Below are 15,401 nucleotides of genomic sequence, written 5' to 3' on the forward strand. Positions count from 1 at the left end.
CTGCTTACATATATGTGGCCAACTGAATAAGTGAAAACCATCTAACCGCTAAATCTCTGCTTCTCTAATTTATAAAAAAAAAAAGAAAAACTATGGATCAGTTTCTCTCCAAATAGTAATAACTGCTAAAATAATAAACACACTAAGATTTCACTCAACAGAATATCCATGGATTGCAGAAAACTGAAACATTTTTGTCGCTGGAAAAGGACTCTCAGAGAACATAACAAGAGCACCCCAGAGCGGGAAGGTAAATTGCATCATTCAAATCTTAGGCCAAAGATCTAAAGTTCTCTATACAACAACGAGCAGAGCACTCATCCACTGCAAACTATGCTGACGGAGGCCATCGCGAAGCACTCCTTTCTACCTACGAAATGGTCACGTTTAGGGTTCCCTTAAATCTTAGTACTAATTACCTGAACATCTACAGTTATAATGTTTTGTAGAAAGGCAAGAGTTTCATGGTATGGAAAGATACACTAGAAAAGCATCAGTTAAAAATCAGCCAAACATCTCTCTTAAATTACCATCACTCTAACCCTACCCAGAAGTCAACATCCAGTCTCCTAATGTAGATACAGATATCTTTTACTATCAAAACTCTAACAATTAGAGCTTAGAAAACTGAAGAAATTAACATAAATATTCAGAGAAAAATTCCCCACTATTCAAACTCTTGATGCTCTCCAACCAAAACGTGAGATCCAACTGATCAGATCAATGGCATTATCCACTAGCCAAACTCAGGAACCATAAAGATTTAGAGAACAAAAAATACTGTCACATTGCACTCTCAAAAAAACCCTGCGAGATCTCATTATGAATTAAAGAAATACTGAAGAACTGTTTGCATTAAGTAGACAAATGAAGATCTGACAAATAAAACAGTTGTTTTTCAAAAGCAATAAATCAACAATTGATTTGAGGGAGGATGATATGATTATCAACGATGATCAACAAACAATGAAGTCTTTGCCTACATCTGTAAAACAAACGTCTCTATAATTGTACTATACAAGTCAATCATAAGTAGAAGAGTCTACAGAAAGTCATTATCAAGTTATGACAAAATTTACTAAAAATACTATGTTAAGACAACAACACATGAATTATTCTTGATTCAGTCTGGAAAGAGGTAAGATTATTACAGACTAAATTTCATTAAATAGGAGAAAAAAGGCCTTTACATAATTTGTTTCTTTTATTAAGATATAGCCTCAGTCAGCCTTCTCCCCTGAAAAATTTTAGTATATTATACAATAATGCCGCCATTACTTACAAACTTCAAAGATAAAAAAACAAGTGAATGAATTGGATAGCATTAATTTAAAAAACCTGTAGATTAAAAGTTGACAAACAATACAGTAAGTGCATTCTAAAAATCCAGTGCTGCTTGGTAGACCAGTTCTTAAAGAAGGGGTCAACGAAGTTTTACTCATTAGAGAACAGAAGTACTTCGGAGGTTAGGCCATGCTGCAATTTTCATGTTCGGAGAGCGACCTACGACGTTTTACAAAAGAGCAAGTAAACGTTAGTCGTCTTACTCATTTCTATTATAGTGAGAGAGAGGAAAACTACCACAGCACACACAGAGATGTAAAGATCATTTTCAGACAATATTTATATGAAAAAAGTTTGTTTTTATTGCATTAGTGGTTTATAAATGCCTTACGTATTAAATCTACAACATAAAACAGTCCTTCCGTGTAAAATAGACACTCATATGTAGACTTTGTAAGGACAGCCTTAGTACTGTTGTCTCTATGTGAACAGGTTATCATACAATCAGAAATCTCCATTAGGCCTTCACTCATCCTCCACTCCTTTACCTTCTCTACCATCCTTCGTATCTATGTGCATGCACACAGACACACACACACACACTTACCTGATTAGAATGAGTAACAATCAGAGTCCTCTGCTCTGGGAAATTATGGTAGATGTTGGATATGATTTGGACTGCCACATCTGTTTTTCCAGTACCTGGTGGACCCACAACCTAAAAAGGAGGTGAAAACAGAGCAGACTACTAAGCTATCACATCATAAAATGGACATTGTAAAACTGAAAGATAAATTTTAAAAAATTGCCAGAGGAGTTCAGTAACAGAATGGACAAGATAATCAGTGAATCTGAACACAGAGCAATAAGAATCACCCAACTTAAAAAATAAGCAAAAGAAAAGACTGCATACAAATAAACAGAGCCTCATGCATCTCTGGTGCAATACTAAAAGGTCTACATTCATGTAACTGAAGTCTTAGAATAAGAGGCAAAATGTATAGTACATGAAGAACACATGAAGAAATACATGAAGAAATAATGGCTGAAAACTTCTCCAATCTGGCAAAAGACCTAAATCTACAGAATCCGGAAGCTCAGAAAACTCCAAAGGGAATAATCCCAAGGAAATCCAAGCCTGGACACATCATAATTAAATAGCTGAAAACTAAAGAAAAATTCTTAATAGCAACCAGAAAAACCTGATACATTTATGTATAGCAAAAGGGTGTTTCAAATGACTATGGGTTTTAATCACAACCATAGAAGTCAGAAGGAAGTGGAATAACATTTTGAAGAACTCCAGGATTCTATGTCCAAGTGAAAATGTCTTTAAAGAATGAAGATAATTTAGAGACATTCTCACATGAAGAAAAACAAAGATAGCTAGCAGACCTGCTCTTAAAAGTGGTTAAGAGTTCTTCAGACAGAAAGGAAGTGATATCAGAGAAAAGTTAAAATATCAGGAATGATGGACAAACAGCAAATTTATAACAGACTATTCTTCTCTAGAGTTTTTAAAAATATGTTTGCTTTTCTTACATTGCCTGACAGTATTTTCAATGTATGCATCTGTAACACACAGAACAACTATGACAAAAAAAGGGAAACAGAAAGGTACCTACATGAAGGTAAAGATCCTCTATTCAACTTAAGACACAAAACATTGATTCTAAGTAGACTGTGAAAAATTATTTATACTGTCATTCTCTAGAGCAGCCACTAAGAAAAAACTGTATAAGTGAAACAAAAAACACAATAGATAAATTAAAATGAAACACTAAAACTATCTAAATAACCCAAAAGAAAGTTTAAGGGAAAAATAAAAGAGGAACAGGAACACAAACCAAAGGGAACAAACATAAAATTAATAATAAAGCAGTAGGCCTAAATCCAAACATATCAATTGCATTTAATGTAAATGGTCTAAACGCACCAATTAAAAGACAGAGACCGTCAGAATGAAGAAAATAACAGCCCAACTACCTGCTGCCTACAAGAAACTCATTTCAAATATAATAATATGAAGGTTAGAAATAAAATATGAGAAAAGGTATATCATGTGAACACAGATCAAAACACTGTAGTGGCTATAATATCTATCAAGGTACATTTCAGGACAAAAATATTACCAGTGACTAAGAAAGACATACATAATAATAAATGCATCAATTTACCAAGAAGACATAACAACCTTGAATGTGTATGTGCCTATCCATAAGGCTTTGAAAAATATGAAGCAAAAACTGAACGAACTAAAAGGAGAAAGGGATAAATATGTAATTGTAGTTGGAGACTTCAATACTCTACTTTCAGTAATCAACAGAAATAGTAGGTGGAGTATCAGTGAGGACAGATAAATACTGAATCAAATGAATCTGACATATGTAGGACACTGTACCCCAAAACAGTAGAATAAATACTCATTTCAAGTGCACATGAAATATTCACCAAGACAGATCATATCCTGGGCCACGAAACAAACTTGAGCAAATTAAAAAACCAAAAGACTGAAATCACACAACGTATTTTCTCTGACCATTAAGGACTCAGATCAGAAGAAATTAGTAAGTGGAATATAATAGTAAAATCTCTAAATACTTGGAAACTAAACACACTTTTAAATCAGTTGTCAGTAGGCTTTTTCTGTAAAGGGCCAGCAAGTAAACATTTCAGGCTTTGCAGGCCATATAATCTCTGCTGCAAGTATTTAACTCTGCCTTTACAGCATAAAACTGGACAAAGGCATTACATAACCAAACAGGCATAGCTATGTTCCAATAAAACTTTATTTATGAACACTAAAATGAGCAGCAAGGAAAATGTCCATATGCAAGCAATACCATAATTATTTATAAACACTTAAAATCAGTTGTGTTTTTGTGCTTCAAATACATTCTAAATATCTGATGTTTCTTACTGAATCCATGTAAAACATGTATAACAATAATTTTCTTACCATAGTTAGCCCAGGTTGCATTCCAGCACGGATGGCCTCTATCTGTGTGTGAGTGAACTGAATTGTATTACTACAAATAAGAGTAAATTAAAAGTTGGTTAAAAATATAGATGAACAACATTTGGTAAAAATTAGACAATAACTAGAGGTCTAAACATCTGCTCTGTATACGCCACTATTCTCCCAATCTCTTCTTTTCCTCACCCCAGCCCATCAGGTGTGTGTGCGTGGGTGTGTGTGTGTATATATAGTAGAGGAAAAAAAAAATAACAGATCTACTCTCTTAACGAATTTTAACTGCATACTACAGTATCATTAACTATAAGCACAATGTTGGGCAGCATACCTCTAGTGCTTTTACATCTTACATGACTGAACCAATCTCTTCTAAATGGTTTCCTTCACGCCTCCCCCTCTACAGACCAAATAAAACTGAGTGAATCTTACAGAAAGAAAAAACTACAGATATTTTTCAATACACTTAGACCATTCTATATCTATCTCACCTGGAATGTCAAAGTCCCAATTCCCAATCTAACACCAAATGTAATGCCACTTTATTAGTTGTGGCAAACATGCATGAGCGTAGCTGCTACATGTAGCACATGGTTATGAGGTAAGAGCGCGGTGCTCAAACTGATGCAGTCTTCTAACATTTATTTCTCATAGAACCTGAAAACGTTTCTTGTGGTAATATGACTACAGAATGGCCAAAAATGTCGGAGCTATTTAGCTGACTGACAGCATGCAAGGAAAGAGGGTCCAGAAAAAGAAGTTCCCTGGGATTTTGAAAGGATAAGTAAATTTTAAAATATTATGAATACAACATAGCAAAACTATTACAATTAACGTAGATAGTAAAATTACCGTTTGGGTTGGTTATAAGGATAAGGGCCCCTGTTGGGAATGACATGAGGTTCAACAATTAAAGTTTTTGCCTCTTCGGAGTCTTCATCTTCACCATCTGTATCTTTCCTTTTCTTCCCTTTTCCATTCCTTACTGGAAAAGTGATCCTACAAGACCAATACCTTTGTTCATTTTTATAATTAACAACAATTTACCAAGCACCTACCTTGTGCCTGATATTGTATAGAGGACAATCAGATCAGACAGAAACATTTATGGCTTAATGGAACTCACTATAAGTACATACATTCTGAAAAAAACAGACATGCAAGCACTAACACGTGTGTTACTGGTGTTCAGAATAGAAAAAAAGTCAGCTGATCAAGGGAGTCTCAAGAAGCAGCATTTAGGGGGCGCCTGGGTGGCTCAGTCAGTTAAGCGTCTGGCTTCAGCTCAGGTCGTGATCTCGTGGTTCGTGAGTTCAAGCCCCACATAGGGCTCTGTGCTGACAGCTAGCTCAGAGCCTGGAGCCTGCTTCAGATTCTGTATCTCCCTCTCTCTCTGACCCTCCCCTGCTTGTGTTATTTCTCTCTCTCAAAAATAAGTAAAAAACATTAAAAAAAAAAAAAAAAGAAGCAGCAGCATTTAGATATTTATGTCCATGCACTGTAAAGTGCTTTACACATTGTCCCCGCTAAATCGGAAAAGGCTTCACAGGAGGTATGGCATCAGAGATGAGCTTCAAAGAACTTAGACATATAAACATGGGAGGGAACATAGTCTAGGAAGAAGTAAGACTATATGTAGGTTCAAGTACAAGTGGTCAGTTTTACCAGAATGGGTACAATAGAGGAAACTAGAGAGACAAGTCAGAGCCCTGTTATGACACTTGTGGAAAATTAGGCCTATAAGGCAGAAGTTCTTAGTTTGAGGTCAGGGATACCTCAGGAGGTGACTTTCCCTAGGCCCCTGTGGAAGTCAACGGATACCTTAAAATTAAACCAAAAAAAATTCTCTATGTGCACCTTTTCCATATAATAGAATTCAAGGAAGAGCGAGAAGTTGTATCAAGTACTTTGTTCCATTTCTACTCACAATTTATTTTGTTAATTCTTTTTAATGTTTATTTATTTTTGAGAGAACAAGAGAGATGTAGAGTGTGAGCAGAGAAGGGGCGGAGAGAGAGGGAGACACAGAATCTGAAGCAGGTTCCAGGCTCTGAGCTGTCAGCACAGAGCCTGCTGTGGGACTCGAACTCATGAACTGTGAGATCATAACCTGGGCTAAAGTCAGCCGCTTAACCTACTGAGCCACTCAGGCACCCCTCTACTCACAATTTAAAACCAAAGCCCCTTTAGCATTAAAGGATACCATATTATGAATATTTAAATTTGTAGGAACGCTTAAAAGAAAATCAAAATTTTTCCCTATAAACAAAAGAAAGTTCAACATCCCACAGCTATATACATTAATTAGGAAACACACCAGATTATGCATAATATGCAAAGACATATTTTTTTAATGTTTATTTATTTTGAGGGAGAGAGTGAGAGAGAAAGAGAGCACATACCCATGTGAGTAGGGTAGAAACAGAGAGAGAATCCTGAGCAGGCTCCGCACTGCCAGCCCAGAGTAGCCAGGCTCAGAGAGGCCATCAGACTGTAGCTAACGTAAGGCTGACATTATGCTCCATCTCACAAACTGTGAGATATGACCTGAGCTGAAATCAAGAGCTCAGACACCCAACTGACCGAGCCACTCAGGCACTCCATGTTTCTTCAGACAAGAAGCATTTACTGATCCCTTACTAAACGTGAGGCTACTTTTATTATGGTCTTAAAACAGTTTCTGTCCTAAGAATGAGAAACGGAGTCAAATAAGATAAATGTATCCCTGTCACTACATGGTGAAGGTAGAGTGCCCACACAAAATCAAGAGACTCAAAACGTCAGCTACATAGAGTCCGATGGCCTCTCTGAGGCTGGCTACTGAAAGCCTGCAAGGAGTATATCCGGTTCTGACTTTACCTGAAAGGGGGGATCTGCAGAGCTGGGTCATCCACAGTGACTTTGACGTTATGACCAGGAAAGCTGGTTTTTAAATGCTCAATGGAAAGGAACGTATCGTTGAAATCAAGAGTAGCAATCTGGTTGGGCATTTTTGAGTAGTGTGCACTACTTGGATCCCCGTAACCTAAAATGATGTCATGCAGCCAGTCAGGGACCACACAGTCAGTGTTCATCAGGTTCCGAATGGTCTCCAGCACAGCCTGGCAGGGAGAGGACAGAAAAGGCTTGTGTCAAGAAGACCTCTCAAACATTTGCACTTCAGTGGAATGCAGAGCCGGCTGCACTAATCCAGAATTCCCGAGTGTTTCAGGGCAAGAAGCTATTTTCTGCTGACAGGTGCTGGGCTAGACTGAATCAACAGCTATATTTTCAGCTGATACCATACACTGAGTTAAACAAAAGACCAAACTTAGCAAGAACAGTTTATCCATTAGGAGTTCATTTAGACAGAATGTCATAAATAAGTTTACCACTTGACTCCCGCTGGGTAGAATAAAAATCTGATCAAGACTATACAACAGCAAGAAAACATTATAGAACAAACCATTAAAGCAGATGCTTCATCTTAGAAACTCCTGAAGCCTTTCTCCTCTTTATGTTCCTCAATGTTAAGATGATACACATCCAGAAGCATATCAATATATGGCTCAATTGTGAAACATACCATAATTTGGATATATTAAAATTAATACTGTTAGAATAAGCAATAAAAAGTAGACAAAGGCAAAATGAAATGTCAAATAAAATTTTGAAATAAAAGAAACATTCTACAGTAAAAAGTCATTATAGTACTTAACATATACATGGTCAAGGCCAACTCTTAGACTTTCCAATAATTATTTCAACACAATGATCTCTCCCACATATGGAAATCAGAAGGCTAGGTTATTAATTTCAAAGAATAAAATAACCAAACCAGCCATTTTTATATCATAAATGCTAAAGACTCCAACAGGATAACAAAGTAATAAGACGGCATACGTTAATCACACTCTTATCACATCACCTTGTTTTATCTTCTTGTAGTAATCACTACCTGAAATCCTCTTTCCATGTATGTAGTTGCTTGTGTATCGTTTGTCTAATCCCCACTAGAATATCATTTCCATGAGAGCGGGGACCTAGGAAGTCTGATTATGAGATGGGTAAAATACTAGACGGACAAGATGAATGAGTATGTTCACATAAGGATGGATAAAATGAGAGCTCTACTCTCTAAGAAAATTAAAATTTTAGTAGAGGAGGTAAAACATATTCTTAGCAATGACACAAGCAGCAGAATGTGGCGAATGGTAAAGAATATTACAAAATACATTGGGAACACACTTCTGAGTAGGTGAGAAATGCATGTGGGAAGACTTTGACCTTAAGTCAGGTTTCATAGAGGAAGGTGGCAGTTCAATTTAGCTCAAAGTAAAGGACTTGTGAAGGAGCTTTGATTTATTTGATCATTACTGGAAAGTCAGAAAAATGTTTTCAGAAAGCAGAGTGAAATGATTAGTGGAGGCATATGAAAAACGGGTGATTGATGAGGAAAACAGGGGAAGGGCAGTGTAAGCTACATAGTGCAACTGTTCAGGCAAGAAATAAAATATCCAGGTCAGAGCAGGCTGCATAGACTAGAAAAAAGAGAAAGAAATAAGGGATGTTGCCCAGGTATATAACAAAACACCAAACACACCAGAAGAGCATTCTTCTTTTCCCAAACACAGGTGAGTTAATCACTGCCCCTGTTTCTTGGATGGGAACCTGAGTGCCTTTTGATCTTCCATGATACTTTCTGGTTGTTGTTGAAGTTAATTTTTTTTTTTAGTAATCTCTACCTCAACATGGGGCTCGAGGGGCACCTGGGCGGATTAGTCGGTTAAGCGTGTGGCTTCGGCCCAGGTCATGATCTCATGGTTTGTGGGTTCAAGCCCCACATCGGTCTCTGTGCTGACAGCTGGCTCAGCTTCAGATTCTGTATCTCTCTCTCTCTCTCTGACCCTCCCCTGCTCATGCTCTCCTTGTCTCTCAGAAATAAATAAAAAAACATTAAAAAATTAAAAACAAAACAAAACATGGGGCTTGAACTCTTGACTCTGAGATCAAGAGTTGCGTGCTCTTTCAACTGAGCCAGGTAGACTCCCCTTCCATGACACTTTTATCTGCATCCTTCTTATGACTTTTGGTACCTTTATACATTTTAGTTTAGTTGTTTATTAACTTCCCTTATTAGTAGCCTAAACTCTCTAAAAGTATAAGTTGTGTCTTACTCATCTTTACGGCTCCATGTAACTTAGGACAATGCCAGACACACAATGAGCATTAATAAACTGATCAAATTACATTTTTTCATTTTTATTAGAGTGACTGAAATCCAGTCATTACTAAGAAACAGACCCTGCCCTCAAAGACGTGCATTCTAATGCTGAAGTCAGATAAATAACAAATATACAACTATCAGGTATAATAAAGGCTGTGAGAAAACATAAAGATAATTGGATTAAGAATGATGATAAGGGGAGATGCCACTTTAGATGGGGGTTTCCTGAAAACATCTAAGCAGAGCTGCCCACACAAAGTGAGGGAACGAAGCATGTAGACACCTGGGAGGAAGACTGTGTTGGTAGAGGGAACACCATGTAAAAAAAAAGTGTGGATTAAAGAAGAACAAAAAGGTCGGTGTGGCTGGCATGAACTGAATCAAAGACAGGTGTTAGGAAATGATGTTGGGAAAGGTGGCCAGGGGACAGATAATGAAGGGGCCTCTTGGATTATGGTAAAAACTTTCTACTGCGATGGGAAACCATTAAAAAGGCTGAACAGGGGTATAAGGCATAGTTTGCATTCAGTTGCTATGTGCAGAATAGCGGAAGGGGAGGGGCAGTCAAGAACCAGGGACGTGAGAGATGAAGGTGCCTGGGCGTAGCATCAGTGGAGGTGGTGAGCTAATCTGTGCAGCATGAGACAAAAAGAAATCAAGAGTACTTCCATTGTTCCGTCTTCACCAACAGTGAAATGGGGACTCAATCCTTTGTATGTGAGGTCTTCTTTTTTTTTAATCGTAAGAACAGCCAAAAAAAAAATGAGAAAGTAATAATGTATGAATGCACTATGTTTTGGGGTAGGGAGTAAAGAAATTCGCTTGTGCAGAAGCAAGCATTACCAAATTCTAAAAATTGTTTAATATTTACATGTTTTAATACAATCTCCAATAATAATTTTAAAAAATCTTTTATCAAAACTCCTTGTCTCCATTAAATTATAAAAGTAAAACTCTCCAGCTCCTAAACCTCCCTTTTCCTGCCAAAGAGTAAACAATGAACATATTATACATCAAAGTAATTTAGAGCCCCAAGGTTTCACATCTGTATTTGTAAAAGTGATTTGGAAGTACACTTACTTTTGATTTAAAAAAGAACTCCCAGTAAGTAAATAAACAAGTAGTTTCTTTACCTCATACTGGCTACACTGAGTATCTAATACACAAACAGCAAAGAAGGAGTCTGACCTGGATTGATTTATATTTTAAGTTTCTAAACTCATCAAAAGAAAACATAGATTTAGTAAATAGATTTTAAGTTTCTATATTTAGTCTATATGTTAAAAATTTAAGAGAACTGTATCTATGTATTTATGTTTTAGAAGTTACTCAAATTAGACATAGTACTACTTTTAGCTATACACAGCCTAAAAATTACCTTAAAGTTATTTTCCTTTGGCTTTCTCCTCATTATGATATTGAAAGTTTCATACACATCTTCTGCTCCATTTTGTATAGTATTGGTCATATCTTGTTGATACTGGTTTGGATCCAAGAACACTCTAAATGTCCTTGACTCTCCTCTAAGATTGGGTCTTGGCTCAGGTCCTAGACATTTTGAAAAAGTCTGGTGAACGAAATATACACTTTTCAAATATCAAAGTAAGTCAGCAGTATTGCTTTTCTAGAAATGATGAGTACACTGTCCAGACTTAACTCCAGTCATTCCCCTGAGTAGATGCTAAGAAGCTGAAAATATTTCCTCCTTCCCTTAAATTCTCGCTACTTCTTTTCCCAGAAGAGTCACGTAATGTTTATGATGCAATGCCATGCACTGCAGTTGTCTGCGTATGTCCTCGAACAGGATAAGAGCCCTAGAAGTTAAACAACTCTGTCAGTCACTCAGAGCTCCTACGACCGCCTTACCTAGAGTAAATACTTGGCTGATCACTTTTTGCCTCCTTCCACATACTAGTCCTAATACCACCAGATACTCAGGGCTGAAAACTCAGAGGCATTTTCTTGCCCCTTTGCCTCACCTCCTTTCTTCTGGTCTTAGACCTCTAATTCTGGTTCCAATATGTGGCCTTATGCTTATTCCATCTTTCCCATTTTCTTTTATTCTAGTGATAAGATTAGTTTAATTATCAGCACTTTTAGCAATGTTGCAATCTTAAAATCACAGGTCATAGAAGTTAATCCAAGTTCTGAGAGAAGTTTAGTAAACAAATTGGAAAATAAGCTTTGGACAAAGACATGTATTTATAATCTAATAGCTATTAACAAGTCAGGACAACATAAGAAAGAATTTCAAAGAAAAATCAGTCTAAGAAATCAAAGAGCAAACTAAACCCTGCAAGATGGTATTTCTAAATGGGGTAATGTCTGATCTTAGGGATGGTAATTCCTCAGACAAGGCAGTTCTGTTTAGATGTTTAGCATCCCTAGCCCCCATCTGTCAAATGCCAATAGCTCACCATCCCTTACTTACCCTGGTCACACGAAAATATAAATGACACCAAACATTTCACAATACAGGTTAGTGCTATTCCCAATTGAGAGCCACTGCTACCATGAATCAAAACAACAAAACTTAAGAAAAAAATTAGGCAAATATGTCATAAGAGGTGTTTAAAGGTTTTAAAAGCCATGGTGTAAAGTACTATAAAAGTTTTAAGTAAAGGGAGCTTCGAAAGATCCTGTCCTTTACAACACCTAACTAAAAGTTTAGAAATCATATTATTTATAAAAATGTATGGTAGGTAACTTACACATACTTTATAAATAATCCTTTTATGATGATTTATTATGTAAAACAACTAAAAATATTACTTAAGATGCAAAAAGGAAAAAAGGCAAAGAAATTTATCATTATGTACCACAGTCTTTCAAAAATATAGATTACCATACCGTCTTCAATGACACGCCCTTTATCATCTAGCATTCCCTGGATTTCACAGCCTCTGACATAAACCAGGCCAATCTGCTCAATAAAAGGTCTCCTCCGGTCAAACTTGGTACCATACGGTTTTGTGGGACGCACAGTAATTAAAAAGCATACATCATGCTTACGAAGACCTGGTAAAACATAAAGACACTTTGGCTTACTAGAATGTTCTTATTTTCAATCTTTTGTTGGCAAATTCTCATCCTCTTATCTTTGGAATCGAGACATGAGAAACATTTAAAATACCAGATGCGATTGATGAATATATTTGTATTATAATTATGGGTTTTTTCCTATAATCTTTAATACTCAATGTTTGACAGCAATAATTAAAATGAAAATTTCTCTTTATATTAAAATTAGAAACTTTTATGCCATGAATACATTGCCGAATAAGCTCTCCAAGTCATGTTACAGCTCCAAAATTAGATGCTCGTCATCATTCTTATTTTTAACATTCCTAATAAGTACCAAAAATATGGCTGGCATAGAGTCCATCTATGTCATATTCAGCAGGTTTCTATCATCAGGTTAAATTACCCATCACTGCCATCCCAACAACAGTCTAACTGCATTCCCCAAAAGAGGTCAACTCAAGAATAATTCAACAAGGTGCAAAAGCACTGTTTACTGATACCACCTTGAGAACATGGCTGAATATATATAGTTTGATTTGGCACACACTGAACATTTTTAAAAGTAAATACCAAGAAATAAGAAACTTGTGCTGAAGTCCATAGTTTCTTAATCATTAGACCAAATACTAAACTCAACTGGATCTCCAGGTCTGTTAAAAGTAGAAACGGGAACACAAGGGACATAAAATTAGGTGACATATCATGTAATGTCATACCTCTTAATCTTCATTTCTTTCTTGATTCATCCCATTAGCTACTGTGGATATAAATGCAAACTTAAATGGTCTGCTTGCTCATAACCTTGGTAATAAGATCTACAACTAAAATCAGCAATGTCAGTGCATGGCTAAGAGTACTGGGGCCATTCTGGTTTAATATGGAGTGGGATTTATGTGTGCTAGGAACAATTACTGATTCTGATAATGACTTAATTGCTTATTTCCCAGCAAATTCTATGTAAAAAACCAGGAGAAGCGATGAGAAGTCTTGAGTTGAACTGCCTTTAGGATTTTTGATCTGCACAACTCATTACAACTTCAATGTCTTGGAGTCAAAAAAGTGGCCCTGGGGCGCCTGGGTGGCTCAGTCAGTTAAGCATCCAACTTCGGCTCAGGTCACGATCTCACAGTTTGTGGGTTCGAGCCCCGCGTCAGGTTCTGTGCTGACAGCTAGCTCAGAGCCTGGAGCTTGCTTCAGATTCTGTATCTCCCTCTCCCTCTGACCCTCCTCGGCTCGCGCTGTCTTTCTCTGTCTCTCAAAACTAAATTAAAAAAGCAAACAAAAAAAAAAGTTTGGCCCTGAGAAGTCCCTACCAATGTCACTTTTTGGCACCATTCACGGATGACCGCCAAGTCCCTGCTAAAGCAGATCATTTTACTGTGGGACATCTCAGATCTACATTAAAAAAAATAAAAATAAAAAGAACGTAGGTAATGGTGAGGTCAACTACCTTCCTCCTTTCAACCATCTGTATGTATCTACGCCATCCTGGCTGTGCCTCTGGAGGAGAATCTAGCATTCCTGTTTCATTAATTCAGTTTCTTTAATTTTAAATGGGGTAATTAAGGGCCTGAGCTTCATACCTTTTTGAAGGAACAAGAAGAATGCTTAATATATTCAACTTAAACTCTTCAAAAACTATTCTGTTCCTATAGAACAATATTCATTAGTACTTATAGAATCCCTCTCTCACTTTCTGCCTCCATTTTCTATTAAGTTAGTCCATCTGTGATCAACACAAGGTCTGAATTTTGGCTCTGACCTCCCAGAAAGCACTTTTCTCCCCACCATGCCCCATAATAGGAATATAAACATACTTTCTACAATACCCAACTGTTCCCTATCTTGTTCATCAGAATTGACCCATTACATTTCTCATTCCACCAGAGGCCTCTGTGTAAAAGAATAAAAGGGGGAAAAAGACTATTTAACATCTTTCTGTTAGAAGTCTCCAAAATAATCAAGGGAAGGCGTTTAGGTAACTGTGTAAAACAGTGTTTAATATAGTACCTCCTTAAGTGCTGAAGGTAATAGGTAGAAAACCTTCTCTAGCAATTTAATACCTATCTTAAGGTTCAGCAACAATAAAGGTGTACATTATTCGAGATGTGTAATGCACCAGATTAGATTCGAACTCTTTTGAAGGATACAGGAGTCACAAAAACAATCTCACAAACTATACCCACTACAGTGGCCATTTGTTAAACATTTGGCCAGCTTTGCTGCTAAATTCCTTCAGAATTGCTGGATAAACATATCATATAGTCCCCATGGTTATAAACAGCTATCTTGGGAGTAATAATTTCTGAAAACTGATCCATTAAGGGACTATCCTTTTCCTTCTGGCATGCCAAGAAGGTGGACAGACATAAAATCTGCCGGCTGCTGTTTCTCACAACAGGAGAGCAAGCAAGAGCTCTCACAGACAGCTGGGAGAAAACATAAAAGCGCTATTAAAAATTAGTTCCTGTGCCATTTCTGGTATAGGTGTTAGCAATGTTTCACCTCTTTATATGGCTTAGTAACTATGAACATATTTGCCTCAAAATAATATTCATTGTGACACAGAACTATTGTCCCTAAAATTTGCCTAGCAAAGAACAGGGTAAATAACTCATTCAAATTTCTGCATCTATTATTAATCCTTGAATACATTTAATACCACTAATTCTTTATCTGCCTTCTTCCCTCTGGTGCAAATAAACTATTATTATTTCTTTCTGAGTTGTTTTATCAGATTCCCTTAAAATTCCTTTTGAGTTTGTCTAAGTTTGATTTTGTATCTTTATTTTCCACCAACCACATGCATCCCCATTCTCTTCACTTTGGCTGCCTTTATCTCTTAAAAATACCAATTTCCCTTAATACCTCTGCCTGTGTGCAAGTTTTATGTGGGTTTCCCTCCCTTCTTTA

The 15,401-nt window shown here is 36.8% G+C and overlaps 1 protein-coding gene across 1 annotated transcript in view; it reads right to left on the reverse strand.

Annotated features, from left to right (window-relative positions):
- The window catches only part of AQR (aquarius intron-binding spliceosomal factor), a 91,837-nt gene that overhangs the window by 29,499 nt on the left and 46,937 nt on the right, over positions 1-15,401 (reverse strand). Inside the window, exons 18-23 of the mRNA XM_029950686.1 lie at positions 12,315-12,482; positions 10,843-11,012; positions 7,118-7,359; positions 5,111-5,257; positions 4,244-4,313; positions 1,892-2,002 (exon numbers count right to left, since the gene is read on the reverse strand). Coding sequence (XP_029806546.1) covers positions 1,892-2,002; positions 4,244-4,313; positions 5,111-5,257; positions 7,118-7,359; positions 10,843-11,012; positions 12,315-12,482 — 908 coding nt within the window. The remainder of the gene's footprint in view (positions 1-1,891; positions 2,003-4,243; positions 4,314-5,110; positions 5,258-7,117; positions 7,360-10,842; positions 11,013-12,314; positions 12,483-15,401) is intronic.

Source organism: Suricata suricatta, chromosome 9, assembly GCF_006229205.1.
Source record: "Suricata suricatta isolate VVHF042 chromosome 9, meerkat_22Aug2017_6uvM2_HiC, whole genome shotgun sequence".
Lineage (NCBI taxonomy): Eukaryota > Metazoa > Chordata > Mammalia > Carnivora > Herpestidae > Suricata > Suricata suricatta.